General features: G+C 38.4%; 1 protein-coding gene across 3 annotated transcripts in view; it reads left to right on the plus strand.

Annotated features, from left to right (window-relative positions):
• The window catches only part of UTRN (utrophin), a 369,745-nt gene that overhangs the window by 68,651 nt on the left and 273,673 nt on the right, over window positions 1–27,421 (plus strand). For all 3 annotated transcript variants that reach the window (XM_061471431.1, XM_061471432.1, XM_061471430.1), the window contains exons 3-18: window positions 2,409–2,501; window positions 3,949–4,026; window positions 7,099–7,191; window positions 8,065–8,237; window positions 11,619–11,734; window positions 12,373–12,536; window positions 13,026–13,229; window positions 14,395–14,576; window positions 15,190–15,340; window positions 16,884–17,003; window positions 17,731–17,832; window positions 20,831–20,938; window positions 21,516–21,695; window positions 23,031–23,197; window positions 24,914–25,037; window positions 26,771–26,858. In XM_061471431.1, the coding sequence (XP_061327415.1) occupies window positions 2,409–2,501; window positions 3,949–4,026; window positions 7,099–7,191; window positions 8,065–8,237; window positions 11,619–11,734; window positions 12,373–12,536; window positions 13,026–13,229; window positions 14,395–14,576; window positions 15,190–15,340; window positions 16,884–17,003; window positions 17,731–17,832; window positions 20,831–20,938; window positions 21,516–21,695; window positions 23,031–23,197; window positions 24,914–25,037; window positions 26,771–26,858 (2,143 nt within the window). The remainder of the gene's footprint in view (window positions 1–2,408; window positions 2,502–3,948; window positions 4,027–7,098; window positions 7,192–8,064; window positions 8,238–11,618; window positions 11,735–12,372; window positions 12,537–13,025; window positions 13,230–14,394; window positions 14,577–15,189; window positions 15,341–16,883; window positions 17,004–17,730; window positions 17,833–20,830; window positions 20,939–21,515; window positions 21,696–23,030; window positions 23,198–24,913; window positions 25,038–26,770; window positions 26,859–27,421) is intronic.

A 27,421-nucleotide genomic window follows, 5' to 3' on the forward strand; every position in this document is an offset into this window, starting at 1 on the left:
TATATTGCTGTGTCTCTGTTTTGAGGACAGCAGATACTTTAATAAACCAGGAAGGAGTAGCTTAGATTGCAGAAATAATTTAATAGTCATTAGCTGACTGTTTAAACTGACAGCAAGATGTGGTGCTCTGATCTGTGAAATGGAAAAACCATTCTCCTGAGAAAGCAAATCTGAATTATTTCTACTGTCACAGCAGGGTGCATTGCAATGAGCCGAGACGTACAATGACCTGTTGGAGTGGGTGAAAGCAGGAAGTCATTTGGTTTGTTTTCGTGTGTATGAAGTGAAGGGGTGGGAAACGAAGAAGGGCTGTATACTCAACACTCTTGTTGCACTGTATTAAATGAGGCATCTTTCTGCTTTGTCAGCAGATCCAAGTTTAAAAATAAAAAAAATCTGGACCTAAGGCAATAAATTTATTGAGGATATGTAACTATAACATTCTCAGTTTTGGTGTTATTAGTCGGTTATACATGTGCGTTGTTTTAATTCTATAATTCTATAATTATAAAGGCTTTACTGCTCTTCTCTGGACACATGAACAATTTCCTCATGCCCATGCCAACTGACTTCTAGTATCTTCCATGTGGTGATGCAAATCAAACTTGAATCAAATGTTGCTGTCATCTGGAGTAGTTGCACTATGGATGATCTCCTCCTGTTATACACCATAAACTGTACATAAGGCTACCTTGCATCTATTCTTGGGTATTCCAGTTCTCCTGCTCAAGCGTGATTTAAAGGTTTGGTTATGTTGCTGTGCAGTAAAGCATCTGATTCATCTGCAAAAAGCGCATGCACTGGGAGGAAAGCCTTGTCCCTTGCTTTTCTAGAAAGTGTATAGCTGAGCTTAGGAAGTGGCAATATGTAATGGCAGAATGTTGTCAAACATTGATATTTAATGAATGCTCCTATTTGGTATTGGTCTGACAGCTACATAGCTTTATGCAGCCCTTACCTAAGTATGTGTCAACATATGTATATACACATTTTTAAGCATGACTTGTAAAAGTAATTGGAAAATAAATTTGTTAGAAAAATTATTTTCAAAACTAATGTAATATCAGACACTGGGTTTAGCATCTGTGTATTTTAAGTGACCTTAGTTATACAATTATTCTTAACGCTGTTTAGTTGGTTGCTACTATGAGTTACATTTAGGCATGTTTCTGTGCAGGAGATTAAAATATGGCTCTATAGCTATTTAGCTCTGGTTTCTTGTGATTAGTTTTAGTAGTTTCAAATCCATTTGAAGTGTGCATTTAAGAAAAACTTACGAATTTTGGGAAAAAAACAGACTTGTCAAAAAATGGTGCTCAGTGGGCAATTCAGCGCTCTTTCTGATTTGTTAGCCAGCACTTGGCAATTACTATTAGCTGTCAGGGCAGGCGGAGATGAGTGAAGGTAGGAGAGTATGTCAGCTAAATCATGTCATGTGAGATGGGCTTTTGACAGCCTTCTTTCTGAAGAGCAATGTTATAAAGCCAAGGTGGTAAAAAAAGGCAGTATTGAAGTTTTAGGTGGTACTTAGAAAATATTTTTCTTCTCAAATTGGCACTTCAAAAGGACACTGAAAGCAGTAACTTAATTGATCTGGCAGCCAGCAGATGAATATTACAAAGCATATGCACTTACTTAGCTGCTGGCTGCCTGTGTATTCTCCCTCTGCACTATATAACACTTTTCCTTGTTAACTTTGTTGTGGTCTGAGAAGACAAATAGACTAAAAGGGAGGATGGAAAAGGATAATATGATTCTGCTGTCATCTACCACCATTCTTGTACAAGGATTCTCTACCCTGTAAGAAAATTAATGTTAGAAATATGATTTAGAGTAGCTCTGAGTTTCACATCTTTCTTCTTTGTCCAAGGTAGAGAAAATGATTAATTTGTTTCAATGTATATTACGCCTTTTGATCTACTCTTCTGTGAGAAGAAGTAGCAGCTCCCTACGCAGAGGTCAATACCAAGTCCTTTTTAGTTTTGTGGGTTTGTGTGGTGTTTTTTTTTTTTTTTTTTTAGTTTTTATCTGAGAGAATTTGTCAAGTAGTTTCTTCCTTTAGGTGCAGCAAGACTAATTCATTCTTTCTCAAGTGACTCCTCAAACTTGCTGAGTTTTTGCTTTGCCATCTTTGCAAAGCAAATGTTAATGCTTCGACCCTAACTTGAGCCAGGATGTGCTGATTTGATTTTGCAGTACTAGGCTTCTGATGCACAGAACCGTAGAGATGGGGAGGTAAAAAAAAGACTGAAGAAGGGAAGGGTGCATTTCTGATCAGTATCACAGTCCCCTAGCTTTCATTTACTGCATTCAGTGCCAAATAAGAGTGATTTGATAGACAAAAAGTACCTTTTTCAGGGAGATTCTGCTTAAACACTGGTTTATTACTGCTTTCGTTTCTTCTGCAGAGTGGGAAGCCCCCAGTTAAGGACATGTTCACAGATCTGAAAGATGGAAGGAAGCTTTTGGACCTTTTGGAGGGTCTGACGGGGAAACCTCTGGTAAGAGAAATACGTATAAGTTATATTTCCATTTACTGGAAGAAAAACCCAAACCAAACAACAAAAAACTCCAATGAATAAACAAAACACATACCACAAACTGTGGCATGTAATTTCTTAAATTTATTTATTTAAGAACCTATTTTTCTTGTAGTGTGTACTTGCTCTCTACAGTTCTAGTGAAATTCCCATGAACTCCACTCATGGGATATAGGGTCAGGCTGAAGTTAGCTGTATAACCCTTTCTTGAGGGATAAAGTACTGTTTAGCAATAGATGCAAAACCAGTGATGTTATTCACATAGTGTATATTTTTAATAGGGATCTTTTAAAAGTCTGCTTCTAGATGATCTGGCAGAGTAGCATTTATCTGGATATGTGTGGACTTTTTCTCATGAGCTCATGAAAGATCCCTCAAAGAAAAAAGAAAGTAAAAAAGACAGCAGCTAACAGGCGATGCAAAGATTTGTGTCCCTGTTGAAAAATCCTTTCTGATCTACAGGTAACAAAGGGCTGAAAACTACTCAAATCTTGCTTGGGGAAATGTGTGTGTGAAAACTCTTCCCTTGCTAACATTGATACCTCTTCAGATATGAGGCATGGTGAAACCTGTGCAATCACTTGAGTTAAACTCTTGATTTCATTATTAGAATAAATCTCAAATTCATTTATTTACCTTTCGGAGGACCTTCAGCCATTTAAAATTTAACCTTGCAAGCTTACTTTGTTTTTTCAAACAGGTGCATTTCACTAGTACTAATGATTTGTGGTCTGATTTGAAGCATACTGAAGGCAACAGGATTTTTTTGGTTTCTCATTTTGATGATTACCATGGTCCAAGTTCAGCTCTGTGCTCTTGCATGGTCATTTTCTGCCACAGGAGTTAAATTGAGGTGATTAAAAGCAAATGGAGTGGCGGGTATTGTCAGGAGTTGCAGTGTGGTTTGTTTTTTTTTTTCCTGGTAATAAAAGGAAGGGAAAGTCAGGAAGCGTAACTCCTTCTCAGTATGCAAAGATTTAGCTGCCTTTTGGTGCCAGAAAAACAAATTGCTGCTTGTTCCCTCTTGGGAGCCAAAAAATTTCAACTACTCTGGCAAGCGTTCAAACCCCGCAGATTTTCCCCAGGAACTCCCACTTTGCTGTTGTGTTGCCAGTTGATAATTCTGCAGATGCTGGGAATAAAAACTCTGGATGGACTTATTGAAAATGAATGTAAACACATTTTGAATCCAAGGCTTGTCCTGTGCCTTGAATTTATGAATAGTGTTCTGACCGTTTTTAATTTCTATACTTTTGTGGATGATCTTGTTAGGATTTTTGTTCCTACCTAAAGAAAATACAAATAAAACTCTTGAGGAAAATCAAGACAAATTTCCTGTTTGGTCTGTCGTTTTCTTTGGCCTGTCAAGTTAATTCAGATATTAACAGATTGTAATTTTTATTTTCAGCCTAAAGAACGAGGTTCCACACGAGTACATGCCTTAAATAACGTCAACCGAGTACTGCAAGTCTTGCATCAGAACAATGTGAGCATTTTTTTCCACAACTTTATTGTTAGACCCTTTAATTTATTCCTGCATGTAAAATTCAGAATTAAGAGAATAAAGATTTTTGGTAGCTAAAATGAGAATTCAGTGAGGTGGGTAAACTGGTCTTGGTTTTCTTCATTCGATGTAGAATTTGGATGTCTGACAGTTTTGTGAAATCTTGAAATGCTAACTTACTAATGGTGTTAACTAAACTGTATTTTGTTGAGATATGACTGGAAGCTCTGCTAGGCATGAACCTAGCAGGACAAAAAACTGATTTCAAGTGATGATGTATAACTTGTGCAAAAGCGTGTGAGGGTCTGACAGGTTCTGTGTCCTGCACTCAGAATCCAGGAGGATCTTTCCATTGAAATCTGCCAGCTTTGTGTCAAATCTGTGTTTCTAATTTGGAGTTTTGGAACCTGATCAGAAGAACAAACAAGCAAGCAAACCGCAATCCTTGAAAAACAAAAATTGTTCTACTTCTTGTAGATGTTTTTGCTGCCTGGAAGCCAGTAGTGCTGTAGTAAAGTGATTCTGTTTTTCCCCTGAAAAACAGCTCCTGATAAGCGTGTTCTCTCTAGGTAGAATTTTTATTTGCAAATGTCAGGGCACTAAAGTAACTTAGTAAGAACATTCTGGCAGTAAAATACATCAAATGCAAAAAGGGATTGACATGTGTGTGTAAATTGCTGATTGAAGAGTGATATGAGCACGCTGTATAATACTGCAATTTCCCCTCCTTGTTGGTGGACTAGTGTGATAATTCTAGAAAGCAGCAAAGTTAGTGGTGGGTTGTTTGGTTTTTTCTTCTTTGAGGCACTGTAAATGTTGACTAACTTTTTTCTAAGGATAAATAATGAGTCTTTCCAGCTTGCAGTTGACTGATTTTATGAAAATAATAAATGAAATAAAATCAAGTTACAGTTATTAATTAGTTTTTCCTTAAGCTGGCAGGATCTGGGTTTCTAGATGTAAACAGATGGTGTTAGCTGAAGGTTGCTAAGGTCACGTATGTGATTTATACCTCCTGCTTAACTTCATTAGAAAGTGTGTGTGTGTTAATATGAAGGGAAAAGGCATCCGCTGAAAAGTAGTTATATTCTGTTGCCTGAGCGTTTGTGGGCTATACAATATTAATAATTTGTGAAACAATTTATTAAAAGTATTTAAATATATATCGCAAGGATCAGACAAGCCTAGGGTGTAGATGTTCAAGTGATTCTGTGAACCTCATCCATCAGATGAGCAGAATGGTTCTAAGTAATTTGGCATTTTGCTACTCATTCTTAGGAGTGTTTTTCTTCTATTACAGATGAAAAAAGCTTTTGTGATGGAATTATTTGATTTTTTTGTGCCCTTGACCTTTAATCGTGGTCTTGCTTTCTGCTCCTTGTGTTCTAGAGTGCTTTCCAGTGTGTTGTTTAATGATCTGCAATGGTGATTCTTTTGTCCTGTTTTTGCCAGTTTACCTTACAGTTTTCTTAGAATACGTGTCCAGTACTTGCAAAGAGTATTGCTGTAAGATTGGGAGGGGACAATCCACAAATCCACAAGCTTCAGTAGTATGTCAAAGTATAGTTTGTGGTTCTATGTTAATTTTGCAACACAGTTTTAATTTGATTCTCCTAACCAAGAGACCTATAAGGAGCTGAAATAGTCAAGATGGTATCTGAGAAGGAATTGAGGTTACAAGCACATTTTGCAGAACTTAAGCTGCTTGTTTGTGAGTGTGTGATAAGAGGAAAAAACATGCATGGAATACCGTTATACCTGTATGTGTCAGCAATATCCTCTAGAACAAAATGAAATTTTATTCTTGTCTATTCCATCATTGTACGCTACATTCACTGAAAGCCAGAATGTGGGCTCTCTCTGTGACTGATCCTGTGACTGTCTCTATTGTTTAATTGCTTGCCACCTCCTTGGTGCAGGTTTTGTCCCTATGACTAGTTCTCATCCCAAGTGATGTACAGATACAGTTCTTGGTGTAAGCTGAGAGGTGTTCCTGGTAGGCACTGTGGATAACAGTTTTGAAACGGATGAGAAAGGAAGAAAAAAGCTTTCCTATCAAAGTGAAATGCATGTGTTCTTTGCCTCTGGGACTGGAGATGCTCCTGGCTCCAGGCTGTTTACAAGAACGAAGCCTGACCATCTGCCTTGTGTGGGAGTGTGTCACAGCATCTGCTATACATGTAGCTACCTCCCTGGGTGTATATACGTCTTCTGTTGTAGGCAGCTGTCCCTAGCTGGGTTTGCAGGGGCATGGAGGTAACTAGTGCAGTGTGCTGCTGCTGACTCTTCCAAAATGTGCTTTAGAGTTAGTGCTGTTTTTTCTGTGTTGGCTGAATGGAAACCTGATGCCCCAATTCGGTTTAGACTCTAAAGTAGCACTAAGTGAATAGTGTGGTAGTGTTTCTAAGCTTTGCTTCTGGGAGCCGAGTACCTGATGCAGGAGCAGGTAGCCTCTTCTCTCACTTACTAAAGTAATTTCCTTGTATCTCTGTGTTTATATGTTTTTAATGATCAATTAGATCATCACCAAGTCTGTGTGGGTTCCTATGCCAATAGGAAGCTTGAAAATTTATTTTTTCCCTTGAACTTTTGATCTCCTTGCATAAACTTGTCCCATTTGGACGCTGGTTCATGCAAAGGAAAAGCCCATTCTTAACTGCAGAGTTTTCATGGTTCTATAATATCTCTGAGTGTGTCTAGGAGCAGGACTGCTTAACTGTTTTTGGTTTTGTTTTTTCTTTAACATCAGATCCTTCGTGTTTGCATTTCTGCTGATCGTTTTTGAATGCTGGTATGCATCTGTATATTAGAAGAGAGGATAAAACTCTTCCAATGAAGTATCTTCTTTGGTGTTATCTTGTCATGTTGTTTAAGTGGTTCTTATGACAAATTCAAATAGATAGTACTTTTGTCCTTTTCAGTTCCCTCTTTCAAAGTACTTCTTATTTAAGAGCACTTGATAATGCGTGGCAGGACAGCCAGGAATATCGGATGGGGTTGTGACTTGAATCTGTGATAACAGTGTTTAATATAGAGTTGATCTGACCTCTCCAGGTGGAGTTGGTGAATATAGGAGGAACTGACATCGTTGATGGAAATCACAAGCTGACACTGGGGCTGCTCTGGAGCATTATCTTGCACTGGCAGGTGAGAGGCTGCTGGGAGATGTCTTCCTTTCCAGGAATCGTGCACTTTGATCTGCTGGGATTCTAACGAACCTTCCTAGGGTTCTGATGGCAGAAAATACTGCTTCTATTTTAGGCTGGTAAATAAAGGCAGGCCAGTGTTTGGTTTCTGATCTCTGTCTATTGGCTGCCTCTTGTGATACGTATTCTCGTGTGTGCTCAGTTGTACTCAGCCTCTCAATTTAGTTCCTGCTGGTGTTTAATTACAGAGAGGGTTTTCAGGCTGAAGCGTTGTATTTATATTCCTTCCTCAAGGCTTTTATGTGCTTCTGTTAACCAGTGTTTTATTATCTAGGTAGCTGTGTTGGACTTGCATCTTACATGCTGCTTTATAGGTTTGTTATTCAGTCTTAGAGGTTGAATTTTGATCATGGTTTATCCAGGTACCTGGGATGATCATTGAATTGACTTGAAGGGGATTTGGCAGATGCTTATGAATAGTACCCAAACAGCAAAGTACTTTTGTTAGCTGAGCAGATAGCCTCATCTTACAGAAAACCTCTGCAAACTGTATTTTTGGGGGTTGCTTGCTGATGGAACTGCAGCACGAGACAGTGAGAAATACTATACGTCAAGCTTAGTGTAGGCAGCACAGGGGAGGATTATAACCTAAGAGTAATGTGTCATTATTGCATGAAGCATTGCTGGTTCTTGTAATCGGTAGAGGGCGCAGATGGTGTGGAGACTCCTATTCCTAGATTTCATGTGAGGAGTTAGATTCATAGCTTTTCATAGGAAAGATGGTTTCATGATTTGTGAATAGCTTGGTTAAAAGGTTTTGTAAGCAGGGAAGTGGAGAACATGGCTGTAAGGTGTAGTTGCTGCTTTCTTGCAGGTGAAGGATGTCATGAAGAACATCATGTCAGATTTGCAGCAGACCAACAGCGAGAAGATCCTGCTGAGCTGGGTTCGGCAGTCCACGAGACCTTACAGTCAGGTCAATGTTCTGAACTTCACAACAAGCTGGGCAGATGGACTTGCCTTTAATGCTGTCATCCACAGACACAAGTAAGTAGCAAACATTTTATCTTAGACCTAGAAAAGTAAGCAGCTTTTTCCCCATGTCTTCATGCTTGAGCATTCGACAGCTTCTATTTCAGTGTTTGCTTCACTGATTCATTGTTTGTTTTGTTTTTTGTTTTTTTGTGGTAATAATAACAGTAGACTGATATTACCAGAGCCTTGCAAAGACTGGAGGCAAGGCAGCAGTGTAACTCTCTCAGTTCCTCTACATGCATGCACATTTGCTAATTGAGGTGGATTTACATCCCACTTAGTATGCATTACACAGTGAATGTGCTGAACGGGCCTCTGCAGGGGGGGTTGACCACCTTCTTCCCCTGTACTTTTCCTTCCTCCTGCTCTCTCTCCTCCAATTCCCCCAAAAGGGAATATTTCTTCAGGCAGAGTTTGCCATATCATTTTAGTAGAAAGATACAGAAGCTTCAAAAGGAAGGAATAAGTCAGCCTCTGTAGCTTTTCTTAGTTTTTGAATATACCTGGCTTGAAAGACAATATATGCAGCTCTTTCAGGAGAACTGTTGAGCAAAAGAATCAAAAGGTAATACAATACTTTGGGTAGCTGTAGAGTATTCATTAGTTTGTTCATTACACTTTATAAGGAATATTGTTAAAGCTTCTATGCATAGATCTTTTGTGTTCTTTCTGATTTTTGGAGAACTCTTCAGTAGTTTAAAGAAATCATCCTTACAGATCCCTATGAAACTTTCATGCCATATTCTTGCTTTCTTTTTTTAAAGCTTTTCTTTGAGATCTACCTCTGAGCAATCCATTCTCACCCAGCTTACCTGAGATGAACTCAGCTCATTGCTTTGCATGGGATGACTGTTCTAAACCATAAATAACCATTTTAACATGGTAATGGTATGGTAATTTCTAGAATTTATCCAGACCTCCTGGCCACCAGGTATCTGGCATGGCAGATGCTTAATACCCAGAATTTTTATACCCAGCAGATACAAAGTGTTGGCAAAAGCATGTGCTGGTTTTGAGCCTAATGTTCTCTGCTCTCAAGTGACCATCTGGCCTGCGCTGGCTGAAACAATAGTTTCTGTCACAGGCTCGCAGGCTTCAGGATGTGTTTGCCTTGACATACCTGTGTCCCTTGCAGACCAGTGCTGGCTTATGTTTAGTTTTCATGGAAGCATAGGTTGTGCCTGCACCATGCTGAGGCCTCCTGAAAGTTTGGAAGGACTGCTCTGCAAAGGCAGAGCAATACTAGCAGAAACTCAGTGGAGTTTCAGAAGTATTAACAAGTTCCTTCTCTGGATGATGTGGGCTCTACTGATGGCTTTCATACCTGCATAATTGCTTGTGGATGCATAGCTCTGCTGCTGAACATGTGAAGCTTTGTGATGGAGACAGTGCCAGCTTTAGACACAAGTGAGACCTAGCAGAAGCAGAGAGAGGTAGCAAAATTGCTTTCAAGTTGTTTGTTATCCTTAATGTGTTGTGTCTATATTCTTGGGCTTTGTGGGATCTGAAGTCTGTGAGCTCTGCCCCTTTTTCAGAGCACTGTTAAGTAGCAAAAGCCTCTGCTGAAAACTGTAGCTTGAGTAACTGTGCTTTCCTCTGGCTTCCCAAAATTTTTTGGTTACCTGGCTCTGCTGATCTCTGAGCCTTTTATTCCCTCTTCCTGGAGGCCTGGCAGCTGCATATCAGAATTCAGCTTTTCTGTCCCAGGGCACCAGCCCTTTAGCCAGGAAGGCACCAGTTCCCCTGCAGTTCTGAGAAATCTTGAGCTGGGTTTAAATTTAGGTCAGCTTTGACAGAGAAGCTTTAAACGGCACTTGCAAAGAGCAAGGGGATTGGGGCAGGCTGCAGAAGGACAACAAAGCTGTTTAGCTTGCCCAGACAGTAGTGTTTCCCTGCCTAAGGGCATTTTCAGTATTGCTTTTTTTAATTTAGCTTAATGTAACACTTTATATAGGAGAATTTTTGTGGATCCCATTAAGAGGTTTAGTAGTTTGCTTTCCTCCTTATGTATCTGTCAACAATTGTTAGCCGTGTTACCTCTTGGCGATAATATCTAGTAACTTAGAAACACTTGCTGTACTTCATAAAATTATATGAGGTAACAGGGCATTTAACATTTTACTGTGCTGGTCTCTTTAATTTCCTAATATTAGCTTAGGTCCTCTTTGAATTGAATGCTGCTCTATGATATGATTTTCTTGCTCATAGGTAAATAACTAGATTGTATTTCATTAAAATTTGTGTTTCTATGTCAGTGTGCAGGTAGCACATGTACAATACACTTACTACAATGTGCTTCTCTTTTCCATGTTCACCCTACCTTCTGCTGGCTTTTTGCTTCTCAGACCTTGCCAGCTTATGGCTTTGCTGCAGTTTCACAAAGCATAGTGACTTGACAGATGTTAAAGCGATACTCTCAGGTCAACTTACAACTGAATTAAGTATTAAAAGAATTAAAGGCAAGCCTATCTCTTCCTCCCCAAGTTCTGTAAAATACAGAATTGATAGCACTGTTTTAATGAGAAGCCACTATTACAGAGGAAAGGAAATATTTTAATTGCATCTGTGCTGCTGTAGTACTGGGCTGATTGTGCCCTTTTGGTGTAGGTACCATTAGGAGGGAGCTCTGTTTGGTGGCCCTGTTTCCTGCTTCATGCTCTGCTCTTTGCCCCTGAGACCTGCCAGAACAATTGGGCACATAGCTGGACTGGAGATTCGGTTTGGGTAATGCTGCTGTGAGATGAAGGCTGCTGGCATTATAAATCGATCAGCTCCTCAGCCTGGTTTGCATTATGACTCTCATAAGCACTTGTAATGGGGTGTTTTTTAATGAGGGGAAAAAGGCCATGGGAAGGGTGAGTGAGCATGAGTGGAGACTGCTGCTGCTCCTAGCTGTGATGGTCTGGGGTGGTCACTGAGCTACATCACAAGTTTGGAATGAGACTCTCCAGGAGCAGTGACTCTTGATTATCCAGCAGAGCCTGATGCAGAAAGCATATACGAACAGTAATGCTGGGAAAAAAACAGTTGAAAAAAAAATGGTTCCGGAATAAATCTTAAGCAGAGTTTGGTAATTTTCTAGTAGTAATATTTAATGTCCTGTTGCAGTTGATGAGTGTATTTATAGAATACGTGGAATGAAAGGTTGATGTTGTGGTGGACATGCAGTCAGTTAATTGATTTCTGCTTAACAGTTTGTCACCAATAAAAAGAAAGCACATATTTGTGTTTATGCATTTGTGTATGTGCACTTCTGTTTATTTTTTTATATGTATGTTTATCATTAAATTACTTGGTCAGCTACCTTCATATCCATAACTTCATATTCTGCATGGTATGGAATTTTTTTCTTCAGATAGAATTTACTATTTCCTGCTTGCTTTTTTCTTTTAGACCTGAGCTTTTCAGCTGGGATAAAGTTACAAAGATGTCCCCAGTTGAGAGACTGGAACATGCTTTCAGCTTAGCCAAGAACCACTTAGGAATTGAGAAACTATTGGATCCTGAAGGTGGGATATGGTTATTTTACTTAACTAGAAGGTTTTTCTTTCCCTTGAAAGAAATTTCTTGTATTGACATTTACTATGAATACAAATTCTAACAGTTTTATGCAGTGATATTTTCTTTCAAGTCCTTAAACTGCGGTTTAAAAGAGTGTAATTTGTAGGGTAAGGGTACGTCTGTGTGTGTATGCTTCAGCCTCTTGAATGTGGGGGTTCAGATTGACTTACCATTCAGAGACAGTATACAGAAGGTGAAGGTGGTGCCCTGGCTTTGTTTTATTTTAAATAAGAGTTCTATTGTGCAAGGGTCTCTGCTTCTTGAGAGGAAGTAGAACATTAGAATGGAATATCTTAAGAGCTCATGATCTTTTGTTCTTTATATGTACATGAATAGCAGTAGCTGCTAGAGCTATAAGTACTTAGAGGATAGGAATGCTTATCAGGAAACTTTTATGGCTCCTCTTTAAACTCCTTCATACCGACTTCATCATGTCAAACATGGCCTTTAAGTTAAAGCTGACTAAAGGCTACTTAAAACAAGAGCCTGTGATTTACACTACATATAAAATCTTGCTATTCTAGGTAACAGTTTAGAAAAGTAGCATTTTCATTTATCTCTCCCCAATTGTATCTTTTTGATGCAGATGTTGCTGTACAACTTCCAGACAAAAAGTCTATTATTATGTACTTAACCTCTTTGTTTGAGGTCCTTCCTAAGCAAGTCACTATGGAAGACATCCGGGAGGTGGAGACTCTTCCAAGGAGATATAAGCAGGAATGTGAGGATGGAGAGTTCAACATGCAACGGGTGTGTTTGTCATCAAAGTTTGTCTGACTTTTCGTGAGTTGTAATTTTAGCTGCTGTTCAGGCTTTGTCTGGAGAAGGCAGGATCACAGTTGGGAAAATATGAAAAATCATAGCATCTTTGTGATTTAACTTCAGTTGTTCTTCCTTTTTCTTCTTTTCTGAATCATTTACAAAATCCTGTGTGTTGAGGTATGAAGTTGTGTTTTTGTTATGCTTTTTCATCTGCTTCTCTTTCTTATTTCTCTTAGCAAGGTGGGGAAGGTGGCCCAAGTAACTGATTTTTGCCACAGGACTTGTGGTGGTAGTGGTAGTTATGGGGTTTTGGGTGTGGGATCCATTCATTAGTGGTGACTGTGGCCCTTCTCATTAAAATGTATCCATTTAACATGATGTGAAGGATTAAAAGGGATCTTATGTTCTGGTTTTAGTATGATTTGGGAAGGCATCTTCTATGCACTTCTGAGACATCACTCTTCTCTTGCTGTCTAGGCTGTAGCACTTGAAGAGGAGCAGGGCAGCTCTAGAGCAGAGACTCCCAGCACAGTGACAGAGGTGGATATGGACCTGGATAGTTACCAAGTTGCTCTGGAAGAAGTTCTTACATGGTTACTGTCAGCTGAGGATGCATTTCGGGAACAGGAGGAAATATCTGGTGATGTTGAGGAAGTCAAAGAGCAATTTTCCACTCATGAAGTAAGCTTCTCATGAAAATTCATTGGGTTTTGGATGTGTGCTGTTTCTTCCATCTTTTTCTAAATTAAATGCACCTCTAACTGAATGTGGTGTGGGTTTTCTTGTTCAGGTGTGTTTTGGTGTTGTTTTTCATTGTGGGTTTCTTCTTTTTTTGGGGGGGGAGGCTTGAGGATTTTGTTGTTTACAAATAATAGCTTCTTGAAAGTGTAGTAGAAGATTTATTTCCTAAAAAGGTTTTAAGGTAACTTACAGTGAAACATGCTTTAAAACTTCAGTGTATTTATCAGCTTTCAGTGGCTGGCTCACTGGTGTCTGTAATAGAGAGACAGTCTGATCCAGTCTGATTCATGCTTCTCTACTGCCAACTACTAAAAAGCCTGGTCAGCCTTATGTTAAATGAGGGCAGTGTTGAAAATGATAATCACATCAATTTAATTCAGTGGTCTCCCTGTCCATTTAGGATAGTTTATTTCAGAAATATACGCTGTTGCTTCCAAATTATTCTGGTTTCCAAATTATTTTGTTTTGATTTTGTTCCAAGTCTGAACAAATGTTCTAATGGTGCTAAAAGTTTGAAGTGTCATGTTAGATGCTTTAGTTTTATCCTGTGTCAGCTTACTGTGTACAGTTGAATTTAACATCTGAATGCTAATCAATATGAGGATTTTAATTTTTATGGTTTTTTTTTGTTGTTTTTTTTTTTTTTGCCTTGTGCTACAGTTTTAAATCCATGATCCAAAGGAAGAGGTGTTCTGGGTTTATAGTAAATATGTGAATCTTTAATGTTGTTAACTCATAGGGATAGCTATGCTTTCCTATGATATATTTCAGGTCTTGTTTTATGTTCTGTTGGCCATATGTAAGTTTGTTTTATTTTCTTGGTGCATTTCTTCAAAGGCTCTCTTCTTACAAATGGCTTTTTCTCCAAGGTAGTCAGCTTTTTTGCTTCAATTATCTCTATTTTAGTGACTCCAGAACTTTTGTAGCTCATTGAGAATCTTCTGTCATAGAGAGGAAGAGGTCTGCCATGCTTATGTATTTGATGATGCCAGCTCATTCTGTAGCACTATTTCAAATGTGACAATTTATTAGGGCATTTAGAAATTCATAAACTCCCTTAGAAGCTCATACATCTTGGTGACATGTCTGGTCGTACCATTTCCAGGGTTTTATGATGGAACTTACTGCGCACCAGAGCAGCGTGGGCAATGTTCTGCAGGCTGGAAACCAACTGGTGGCCCAGGGAAATCTGTCGCCCGAAGAGGAGTTTGAGATCCAGGAGCAAATGCTGCTGCTGAACTCCCGCTGGGAGGAGCTCAGGGTGGAGAGCATGGACAGGCAATCCCGGTGAGTCATGGCCGTAACCTTACCTAGAGCTGCAGGACCAACCTCTGGTTTGTGACATGAAATCCACATTTTTCATACTTCCCAAGGTGAAATAAAAGAAATTATTGTAACTGGGTTTTTATTCTTATATAAAAGTATTTTGTGACTGTTATGTAAATATGCCAGACTATATGTCTGGTATCTATATATAGTAGTTACGTAAACATGTGTTTAATATTGTTTCAGTAGTTTAAGTTCCTCAGTAAAGCATAGAGGAGACATGGATAGCTATGTGTGTTTTACACAATCAAAAAGCACTTAGAAGAATTTTTACAGCCTGCGGTTTATGAAGCGATGAGCTGCATGTCAAGGAAGAAACTGCATTTTGTTGCAACCCTCAGCACAGGCTCTTCTGTTGCAATGAGGAATCCCTGATATAAATGGCATAGTTCACTAGCTTTTTGTTGAGAAAGGATACTTAGCTGTGTTCCTTAGCTTAGTGGGGAGCATTTTATTGGATGATAGCTAACTGGTTTATGAATGGCCTTGTGCCTTTCCTATAGGAGCTAGAACTTGGTCTTTTCCCTTGGGAAAACTATTTCTGAAGTAACTCTGCCTACGCTTCCCCCTGCAGCCTGCATGACATGCTGATGGAACTCCAGAAGCAGCAGTTGCAGCAGTTGTCTGACTGGCTGACAGTGACAGAAGAACGCATTCAGAAGATGGAAACTCAGCTCTTAACAGAAGATTTGGAGTCACTTCAGAAACAGCTGGAAGAACATAAAGTAAACCTTTTTGCCTGTTAAGTAATACATACGGGAGAAGTATTTGAAAGATGTACAGTGGTGGGTTCCTTAGCTGATAAACTTGATTGCGTCAGTAGTGATATCTGGCTGTGAGGCTGCATTTGATGTTTGGAGAAGGATGATGATGGAGTAGAAAGTAATTGGAAGTTTCTGGAAGTGCTTTCTTAATACTTGAGCACAGATGACTATAGCAAAAACTGTTATCTTCCTACTTCTTGTAGGAAGCAAAATCCGTAAAGCAAACCATTGCTCTCACTTTGAGCAGGAAGCGAGGCCTCTCCAGGTAAATTGTTGGCGTGAGGGACAGTATAAGATATACTGTGGACAAACTTGCCTTTAAGGACCAGCAAGCGTTGCTAAAGCATGCTGAAGACTTGCACATGAAAATAATACAGGAGTTAAAACTATCAGGAAGGACCTCCCAGGTCTGATTCCAGTCCCTGCTTTTGCAGGGATTGCATCCTCAGGTGATCCATAGACTGCTCTCTGATGTGGCACAAAGTTTTTGAAGTGGTTTGTCTCTTAATTGAGTTTCCAAATGGGTGTTCAGCCTTTCTAGCCTGCAGTGGTTTTTTTTGTTTGTTTTTTTGTTTGTTTTTTTTTTTTAAGGAGAAAGATGGCCTTTTGAGGCTTGTCATGGTTGAAGCTTTGGTTTTTGTAATCACTGCTGAGGTTTGACCTTCTTCCCAGCGTGGGACATATCTCACAGGGCAATAACTGTGGAGTATTTTTAGTCTGTATAATTTCCTGTGCTACATTTGCATTCTTTCCTCTGTCTTCAAAGTCTGGGGAGTTTGAGGTGTGTTGTTCATGGAATAACTTAGGATATTCTGGGATGAAAAGTGATATTTACAGTACTGTAAAAGTATATTGATCTTGCAGAGATATTTCGGATGTTGGCTTTAACAATGGAATCTATTCTTCTAGAAGTTGTATGAATACTTAAATCTACAAGTGATTTAAAACTCATTAGAACTGCATGCTTTCTGCAGTTTTCAATTATTCTTTTTGAACATCATGATCGATTACAGCACTGTTGATACTTTGAGAATTAGATTGTCAACTATTAAAAGACAAATGTTCTTAGTGATTTTTCCTTGTTTGACATGCCCTATGGTATTTGCTTATTAAGAATAATAGAATAATTATTCTATATAATTATTACGGTTTTTTACATTAGAATAACATTTCTTTTTATAGAAACACTTAAGCTCTCTTACCTATAATAATAGATGTATAGAAAGTCAATGCAGTTGTCATATGATTCTTCTAGTCAAGTATGGTGCATGCAGCTTAAAGCACTCCTTTGTGTTTTCCGGCATTTTAACAGGATTGTTTTGAGTGCGCTTCTAGCAGTCTTTTGCTTACATTTATTTAAACTGTGAAGTGATTCCCAGTGGTAAAATCTGCCTAACTGTTGAATCTCAAGTACTTTGCTACAGCAGTTGTTTTAGTCACTGTGGCCAAAACAGCAGACTGGCAAATGTAATCAAAGTTGGTAATCTCCAATTTGTTCTTCTAGAGCCTGCAGAGTGACCTAGAGACAGAACAGGTGAAGGTAAACTCCCTAACGCACATGGTTGTCATTGTCGATGAAAGCAGTGGGGAAAGTGCAACAGCTGTTCTGGAGGAACAATTGCAGGTAAAATGTTGGAGCTCTCTTTTTTAAAATCTACTAGCAGGCACTTAAAACTTTTGCATGTGACTGTATTCAAAGGTTTTCTATTCGAAGACTGTTTATTCTAGAAAAGTAATTTAATATTTTTTAAAGTGATCTTAACCTAAATAATTTTTAAATTTGCTTATGGTAGAACTCGCAGAAGCGCTGTGGTGACTTTCAGCTTAATTACTGATGAGTCACACTGTTTGTGTTCCCACTGACCTGGGTGGTTGTATAGTGGATCCTTTCAGCAGTTTCATAAAAATGGGAAAATGCACAGTACAACTCTTTAATTTTCAGGTGGAAGTTAAAATCTGTTGGGGAAATATATTTAAAGGCATGAGCACAATTTAGCTAGGGAGTGCCATTTGAAGTATTTTTCTGTTTTGGTCAGAAGTTAGACTGTAACCTGAAGTATAGGGAGTGTGAAACAGTATTTGTTGAAACAAAATTCATGCTACTTTGCTGGCTCCTTTTGAAGTCAATCATATAGCTCACTGACTTCAACAAGAGCAGAGAGAAGACCAAAGTTGAATGCCCTTGAAAGTTTTAATGTCCGGCTTTCTGCAATACAACGATGGTGATTACTGGCAAGGAGGTGGTTATAATGTAGAAAGAGGTTACTGTGAAGTAGAAATTATGCTTTTGAATATCTTGGGTTTGGGTTTTCTTGTGAGACTTATGAGTGTTTGAGTTTCTTCTTTTGTAGAGGCTTGGTGAACGGTGGACAGCTGTATGTCGTTGGACTGAAGAACGACGGGTCAAGTTGCAAGAAATTCAGCTTTTGTGGCAGGAGCTGCTGGAAGAGCAGGTTAGGAGCATTTTAGTTACCCAGAGCGACTCATTGATTTGTGGTGGGCAAAACCAACCAACCAAAAAAAAACAGAAGCCCCTTTAGTAGGCTTTAACAGCTCTCAGAACAAACCCTTGAAAAACTAGGTTTTTGTGTCAGTGTTTGGGCTCCCAGTGTTTCTTGAGGAGTAGAGTAGCTGTGCAGTGCAAGAGGAGTATTTTCTGAAGTTTAAGTTTGAAAGTTCAGAGCTCCTTATAAAATAATTTCCAAGGAAGCTTGCAAGATGGACAAGAAGTGGGATTATCCATGACAGCGAAAAGACAGTGAATCACTAAGTGTTTGGTGGTTTGGTAATTACAGAAATTTTCCTAATTAAGGTATATATGCTTCCAGTGTGGATACATGTACACAGTTGTGCAATCAATTAATAAATATATGCTGTTTTCCAATTCAGTAACATAAAACACTTGGTCAATATAGTGAAACATGGAGCTCATCTATTCTTGCTGAGTTTAGACAAACAGTTGAATTCTGAAGAAGACAGCATTGTGAGTTTTCTGCCTTGGTATCACACATTTTACATGTATATATTAAATATATACTGCTCAAACACTAACTGTTGGCATAAAAAAATACGGTAACGAAACTGCATGCATTAGGTTTGCATGCCTAGTATGAGAGCTTGTTTTGTGTCTCAGCTTAAAATATTTGATGGCTTCTCCTTTGAAGGTTTTACTTAAATAGTTTTATTTTCTTAAATGATGGGATTTATCACTGTAAGCTGTTTAAACTCTTCAGTATACACAGATCGTTTAGAAATTTGAAAGAAGTAGAACAATGCTGATACAGCTGTTGCTGTCAGTTGCAGCCTGGTTTCCTTGACAAGGTTGTTTTGTCTGCATTTTTGGGGTTGCGTGTTTCTGCCTGACCCCTTCCATATCTATTTGCAGTATATTGATAAGCTGAATTTGCAGCTGATGTGACCTTGTTTTTGATATGGATCTGAGATTCAGATTCTTGTTTTTATAATGCCAAGTAATTATTTATATGTATTTCTTTAAAATTCTGTATTGGCATCTGTGTACATACATACAGAAAATTGTGTGCTAACATTTTCTGGCAACTGTTGGGCAAGATAAGTCTCTGAGTTGAGAAATAAGTATTCCTGAAAAATCTTTGCTCCATATGTCAAGATACAGACAGTTCCTCTCAGTTTGTGCTCTCAGTTTGTGCTCTCAGTTTTGATGACCCTATGTGAACACGCTTCCGTCCACTCTGAATATTACACTGCAGTAGAGTCTCATCTGCTGTTGGAGCTGCTTTGTGTTCATCTTTTTTTAATTTGGATGTAATTAATATAGAAGTGAAAAAAAATTAATCTGTGTTTAATGTAGAATCTCAGATAACAAGTAATGAGGAAATAGTTTATTTTAGGTGGCTTAGATCAGCCTATGTTTGCATTTGTTCTTCAGCTATGAACAGTGCATTTATTGCTAACAGGTATGAATTACAGTTCTTTGTCCTTGAGAATTATCAAATGAGCTACAAAAATTGCAATTTGAAGCTAATGTAAACCTTTAATACAAACACTTTAACACAAAAGTAGCTAAAACATTTAGGTACTATCATTTTCCATTTTGTCCAACCAGATGGAGAGATGAGCAGCAGTGACGCATAGGCCTTTTTGTGGCTGCCTAGAAAATTTTTGGAAACCACATTGCCAAGTCAACACAATTCTCACTGCTCGGGAAACAAATTCCTCAGTCAGTACCAGATATTTCTTAGCACTGGGATAATTATGTTTTAGTTTTCTAGGGAGAGTTATCTTTGACTGCTGATTTAGCAGAAATTAATTGAATACATTGAAGGGTTTTAAGCTCCTCTTATGCATAAATATGTTGGCTGGAATACCAGCGTGATTTTTGCGGGGAGTATGTGATGTTACAGTTTTGTTTCTCACAGCCTTAGGGCATTTCCACCACCATTATATTTGCTGTCTGTACATTTTGCATATTGGTTTACACTGGCAGTGTAAACTGCCTTAACCCTTTGGCCCAAAAGTTGCTGTAGTCAGTTCTGGGATGATGCCAAAAATGCGCAGCTAGACTGAGAAGCCTAGTGGGTGTTGTAGTGTGTTGTTCAGAGAACAAATAGGTCTGCCTTTCTGTATCATTTTATTTTCTTAAAGGCAGAGGCATACTAGTGTGCCAGTGGCTGTGCAACTGAGTGGGATAGAGAGCTGAATGTTCTACTCTGTGGAGGTGGCTGTGAAGCAGCAGCAGTATGTTGCAACATAACATAAAATGCATAAAATCCCTCCTGATACCTGATGCCAGTTATTGCTGGAGTTCCCATAGTAGTGCTGTGTGACTGAAGAGAAGTGAGACCCAGGACGGCTTTCCGAGAAAAAAAGTGGAAAAACTTCAAGACCCCTGAGTTTGTGCCAGGCAGAGCAAACCACTCCAGCTAAAGGATAGTATTTGCTGAAGTTATTTTGCAATTGGATGTAGATACAGTAAGCTACAGTCATTCCATCAGTAAACAGTACAAATTTAGACTAATTAATATCTGAGTCTTTGACTGATGGCCCAGACTAAGAGCTCTGAGTTATCAGTGGTGTAGCTTCTGTGAGAAAATGTTTGTAATCACAGAGGAAGAAGGGTGAAGAACAGAGGAAATTGTATATACTATTTTGATATATTTAACTGTAATATAAGTCCTACATCAGCTTTATGTTGGATATGTGGTTACTATAAATAACTTTGTGTGCGTGTGTGTACTCTGATATATTGAGAAATGGTTTTGTTGAAATACTTTTGCTGGAAAGTATTATTTAGTACTCTGATCTGATATTTCCCCCCCTCTACTCCCTTTAGTGTACTATTTTTGTGAATGCCAAGTGAAATGTAAAGACTGCAGAACTGTGCTTTGCATGCAGAGATCTTAAAGAAGGAGTTATCAATAATGGTTTGACAAACTTGGTGTTTTCTTGTGCCATTTTTCTTATGATCTGCAGTGCTTACTGAAAGCTTGGTTAACTGAGAAAGAAGAGGCTTTGAGTAAGGTCCAGACAAGCAACTTTAAAGATCAAACAGACCTGAGTGTGAATGTTCGAAAACTAGCGGTGAGTATTGCTGTCCTGCTTTATCCTGTCAGATCTCATAGACTAAATGAATGGCAAATTACTAGTTTGACCCCAGCAGGAGCTGTGAATGCAAACACTTTGGAAGTCAGGCCAGTGTTCTCTCCTTGCCAGATTCTTTCACTTTAATTTAAAAAAAAATAATGTGTACAGCTTACTCCATGGTTATTCCATGTTGCTGTGCCAAAGTTTGGAACAGCTATCTGTGATTTTTGACAGGGTTTTTTTTGGGCTTTGTTTGTTTGTTGTTTGTGTTTGGTTTTGTTTTTGTTGTTTTTTTGGTTTTGTTTTGATTTTTTTTTTTTTTTTAAATAGTGTTCCTTGTAACACAGGTAATAATTTGTGACTTAAGAGATGCTGCTGATTGCTACAGGAGCTGTTTCAGCAATGTGCTCTTTTTGAGAGTGTCTGTTACTGTTTTGTTACACAAGGGAACTGTTTTGAAACCTATGATGAATCTGACTAGGGTAGTGTATTCCCCTGCCCCCACCATGGAATTAAAAGCTAAGAGGCAGCATAATACTTGATGTCATCTTTTAATGTTTTCTTTTAATTTCAGATTTTGAAAGAGGATATGGGTATGAAACGGCAAACACTAGACCAGCTGAATGAACTAGGTCAGGATGTGGCCCAAATCCTTGGGAATGGCCAAGCATCGAGTAAAATTGACCAGGATCAAGAAGAACTAACTCAGAGGTGGGACAGTTTGGTTCAGAAGCTAGAGGATTACTCTAACCAGGTACCTAACAAGGCTTTATTACTTTTTCGTTTAGATACCTGTGTGTATGAAAATCTCATTGATACTGTCAGAAAAGTTATCCAGGCAAGTTCTTTGCACCAGGCTAGAGAAGTAGGTGTCTTCTCTTCCACATGGGGCTGACTTTATTTGCTGATAAAGCTCTCTGCGTTTTTTGGTCTTCGAAACCCCAAGTTGTTAACCTGACTAGTACTATTACTCCTTTCTCACACAGATTAAGCTTCATTTTTCTGATGAATAAAGCAGGCTTGCCATGTATTATCAATCAATACAAATGCCTTTAAACATTGTAAGAGTGCTGGGACTGGATTAAATCTGATACTAAAAGAAAGCAAAGACAAAACCCAAACCCCAGAATAGATAAATAAATGGGAGTCATACAAGCATTTATGCTCTGTGAGTATGATTTCTCATCTGTTGAAAATAGAGTAGTTGTTTGTTTGATGTGTAATGATGATAGCCAAGCTGGATTGTTAAATGTTTATTTTAGTATTTTGAGTGCTTGGTAATGTTTTTGTTTAGGCAGAACTCCCATTGGCTTCTGTGAGAATTTTAACAGTTTTATGACTCATATGTCCCCTTTTTTTTGATATTAAAATGTTAATATGGTGAAGACTGTGGAACTGATTCATGATCCACTTAGGGTAGAGTGAATGGCTGAGAAGAGATCCATTTCAGCCACATGGCTTTAATTTGTTCTTGTGTTTGAGTCAAAGCACTGGAGAGTGCCAAATCCTGTCTTCATCCTTTCACTCCCCCTAAATATCAAACACATACTTAGAATTTACAGGTTGATTGCCCTGGGACTTACTTTATAACCCATTAAAGAGGTTTTCTATTGACCTGAGTGACTTTTTAGGTTAAATCCACTGTGTATCAGCTCTTTCTGGGATTTAGGCTTGATTTCATGGGGTAAGAGTATAAAATACAGAATTGTATATATATAGTATAAAATATATGTATTATGTATGTATATGAGTTAAAAATTTAGACTAGATCTCAAAGGATCTCGGTTCTGTGAACCAAGCAATTATGAAAGAAAACAGATATAATGCTTATTTTGTTGATGTTAGTTCACTTGGACTAGCATGAAATTCTAGTGAGCTGAGAACTTTGATGCTTGGCTCCCATCCATAAAAGGTGTGAATAATGAACTTTTTCTCTGAAATGTGTCTATGATGAAGGTACCTCATGACAGCTAGGTGTGGTCATTTGTAGGAGTGAATGAATGGGCTTTTATGATTGAGGAATAAAAGGAACTAAGCAGTTTGTGTTTAAAAATGGCATTGAATTCTTTTGCTGAATTATTTTGTATAGGTAACTCAAGCTGTAGGAAGCATAGGGATGTCACAAGTTTCACAGAAGACTGCAGTGGAAACACCATTGAAGGAACAGGTAGTGGTTAAACAGTCCAGACAGGAGTTGCCCCCACCACCACCCCCAAAGAAAAGGCAAATCCCAGGGGACAGCGAAGCAAAGAAAAAGTAAGTATATGTCACTGACATTTTCCCTTGCTCACTAGCTACCACATGGACTCACAACTTTTGTTCTTAGCTTTTTACACAAGTAAGGAATACTTAAGTTGCCATTGTGAGTTTGGGCTTGGGGAACAGGAAGGGAATGTTACATACAGTCTTGTTTTTAGAGCAGCAGAAAGCCTGCAGCTTACATTAATTTCAAAGGGAAATGGGTGTTCTGTTTCTCAAAAAATACAAGTCTTCCATCCTTTGTACTTCAGCTCCTTTGCTGAAAGACAGAATTAATTATATTTACTTTCTTTTGGAAAAATGTCTTCTCATCTTTAGTTAAAAAGTGTTGTGAAAGTGCCAAGTATTTTGATTGATCTATTATTTCTTTCGATTCTCCATAAAATATATGGAGAAATGGGAGAAACGGCACAAAAAAAAAAAAAGGCTTAGAAACCTATTCCATCTCCTTCATATTTAGTACCAACATTAATATTACAGTGGTGTTTCCTTTCGCAAGTATACCTGGAGTGGCTGACTGACTTGCATGTATAGAATCAAAGAATGGTATGGGTTGGAAGGGACCTTAAAGATTATCTAGCTCCCTGGCACAGACAGGGTCACCTTCCACTAGACCAATTGGTGGGGGGTGGTGTGTGCACATGGGTGTCCCAGGGCAGTAAAGCAGTTCAGCAACACGTCTATCCATTCTCCCTGTGTGTCTTGCGAGTTGTAGAAATTATTTTAGACTTGGAAAGCAAAAGTGATTTGATCTGTTATCACAGTTTTCCTACAGTTCATACTGCATTAAGGACGGGATCAGTTAAAATAGGCTAAATTTGCTGATACTTTTGCCTGATCCCAGTTGCTTATGCTAAAACCAGCAAATGTCCAGGAATTAGAATTTTACAGGTTTTCCCATGAAAGCTTGGAGTTACCTTCAGCTGCTTCTGCATTTGTTGGTGGGTTGTTACTCCGTGTTAGGGTTTACACTGATTAAGTAGTATGATTGTATTGTGGCCTGACGTGTGGTCTGTATAGAATATCTGACCTTCTCTAAAGTTATGTACAATACTGGTTAATTTGGGAGTTGGGGCTTTTCAGTTGTGGTTTTTTTTTTTTGTTTGCTTGTCTATTTTTATTTTTTGATGGTGGCAAGTTGTAGCTTAGTGGTTTTAGGTGTATGTTAATATAGACACAGTCACCGTAGCCCAAAATATTAAGCTATAAGCTAATCTTTTAGTCACCTAAGCATTCAAAAAGGTTTATCTACTGTCACTGCCATGAATGCATAAGATGCTAGCTTTTTCTTCAAACTAAAGCGTTGCAGACTTTTACAAGATCTTGAATGGTTGTCTTGTCCCTGAGGTTTAGTTTATTACTTTAAAAATGCTCAGTATTGAGAGATCTCTTTTGTGACTTATGAAAGAAACAGTAACAGTTTGCATGAAGATATGTATAAAAAAGTTAAGAAATAAATTGCGCCATGCATTCTCAATTTGTTCCTAAAGGTTAATACCATGGACTTAATTATTACTATGGCAGGTTTTGGAAAGTGTTTCTCTGTCCTACTGCCTGGAGTAGTAGCAATATGAGAAACGTAAATCTTGTGTGAAGCCATACTGTTTTGGAATTGAGTAACGTGCTGAACTTCCACACTGTCTGAAAAATCATAAGTCCTACTGAATAGGGAAAAATGACCAAAAAAAAAAATTGTCTGACCTTTTAAACCAGGTTTGATGCTGAAAGTGCTGAGCTCTTGAACTGGATTTCAAAATCAAAATCTGCCATTCAGGACACAGACATCAAAGAGTACAAGAAGATGAGAGAGACTTCAAACATGAAAGAAAAGCTGAAGGTAAAACGGGGAGATACTGTTCCAGTGAATAGTATATTTTGTCTCTAAGCTGGCTGTCAGCTGGAGGTGTGGGCTGATCCACATGCTTTGTGGGGATTAAGTCCGTTATTTAAATAGTTTCAGAACTGGGCATATACAGAAATCTGAGTAGCTGGACACAAATTTTTTGCTGGTGTTGAGTCCACAGGAAATTTAAAAACATCTTACAGAATTCTCCTTTGGAGTTCTAATAAATGTCTGTCTTCAGGATTAGTGTCTTCTTTTTCACTAAGCAGCAATGTTTTGGTTTCATGTGTCACAGTTGGAAATGGGCTTGATTGACACCATTTCTGTAATTTTGGCAGAGATGGGCCAGTAGGTTGCTCAGAGACCCCTTGAATCATGCTGTGACACTGTACACACTGTGCAGCTCCAAAAGGGTGCATTGTTATAATATTTGGTCGTGTTGTTTGCCTGATTAAGTTTTGAGAACCTGAGAGTTACGACTCATGTATGATATTACTGACCTGCAAGACAGAAGATACAATTTTACAGTATTCCATGAGATCTATGAAACAGTTATTTCATCTTTTATTCCTTCTTTCTCAGGAATATATTCTTGCCTTTTTTTTTGTTCCATGAGCATGTTTTGCCAATGAGGGCTGAGCAGGCTTTGCTAAATAAAGCCTTAGCGGAGCTTTAGCTGGACCTGAACCTGTTCTTGAAATCAAAGACAATACTCAAAAATATCTATAAGGAGACTCCTTCTCAGTGGTGTAGTACAAAATGATGCCAGTAGGAATGTTTGAAATGGCAGTGCTGGTGGAAATAAAAACCCAAACAACCCTTCCAATAGTCTGTTTATAGATCTTTCTGAATGTTTGTAGCCCTTTAAAATAGGCTCCAAAATGAGCACCAGGTTCCCATGAACAGCACTGCTTTTAAATGGTTGGGTTCTAAGTGGGTAGGACAATGTTTGTTCTTCCCAGCTATGCAAATAAATGTATGCTGCTTCTGAATTTGCCATAATAAGTCTAAAGCAGCATAACAACCTGGGACATTAGTTTTGAAAACATTTTAGTTTGGAGATACTTTTGTAATCACAGAGGATATTGAAGTTGTGGCCTTGTGGACAAGGAACTTGTGTTTCCGCTGTGGGTGTATTATACCCATTGGCTCACACGGGAACATTCACCAATACTTATGATTTAAGGGAGGAACTTCTTCCTCTAAAAATCTTGGTAATCGCATAGAATTTCCCTCACCATTTCCTTATGAAGGAGAGTGAAGCACTATGAGTGGATTACTAGTGTGCTATATAGTTCTTGTTATTTGGTCTTGCAGAGAACAGGTGGTTGTTCCTTTCTCCTGGAAATCTCAGCAGAGGCAGCAGAAGTGAAGGGTCTATTTAAAAAGGTCTTTTTTCCACTGGTTCACATGAAATAATTGCAATTTTTAGTCACAAGTGACTTGTTTCAGCCGGTGTCCCAGTTCTGATTTCACACACCAGGATTGTCCACCATTTTATTCCTGCTGGTGCTGTACTAGTTTCTTGCTTTCCTGGTACTTGAGAGAGCTAACTCTTTTTACATTTGTTTTCTGAGCAAACAGAGCTAAGATGCATCTTAGAAGGTGTGTATCTGAGAAAACTGGAATGCGTTTTGGGTAGTAGTGGGAAAACATGTTACTGGGGTGGGTTGATATGTGTCAAAAAGAAATACCATTTCGATACTCTTTCGGGGTTCACTTTGTAGGTGATTGAAAAAGAAAGAGTTGAAAAAAGCCAGAAGTTAGATGAACTGAACCGAAACGGACATATTCTTTTGGATCAAATGGGAAGGGGTAAGCAACTTGAAGGTTTTTCTGTCTTGTGATTTTAATCAGATGGGTTTCTGGGAAATAATACTGAAATATGCTATCTCCAGTTAAGCATCGCAAAACATTCCTTTCCTCTCCCTTCATTTTCTCTCCTTCAGAGACGCTGGTTATTGTTACTGTTGCTAGTTATTGATGTGTGTTTTGTTTTTACTTAGGCTTATAGAAAAACAATTTTCTTTGTTTAATGTGTGTGTGTTCATTGCAGTCTTTTAAGGGATATTTCTATTGAAATAGAAATAATTTCTTAAAATGGCAGTAACATGGTTTTTAGGGGGAGGAGCTGGTTTAATTGTAATTGTGTGGAGATTTTAGGTGTAAAATTTTAAAATATAACTGCCCTGAAGTGGAAATTTTGAACCTAAATTTAGCTTTAGTGTATATCTTTTTATTTGTAGCTTGCTTTATTTTTGTAACAACTGTCAGTATGTTTTGATGATAATAGTCACAATTTATGGCTCAAAGGCAAGAGAGAAGCCTTTGAGCCATAAGAAAATGGTTGATTGCCAATTAAAACACTTATCCCTGGA

This window comes from Pezoporus flaviventris, unplaced genomic scaffold (assembly GCF_033815535.1).
Source record: "Pezoporus flaviventris isolate CSIRO_AGI_PZ_B2104156 unplaced genomic scaffold, CSIRO_AGI_Pfla_v1 ptg000066l, whole genome shotgun sequence".
Lineage (NCBI taxonomy): Eukaryota > Metazoa > Chordata > Aves > Psittaciformes > Psittacidae > Pezoporus > Pezoporus flaviventris.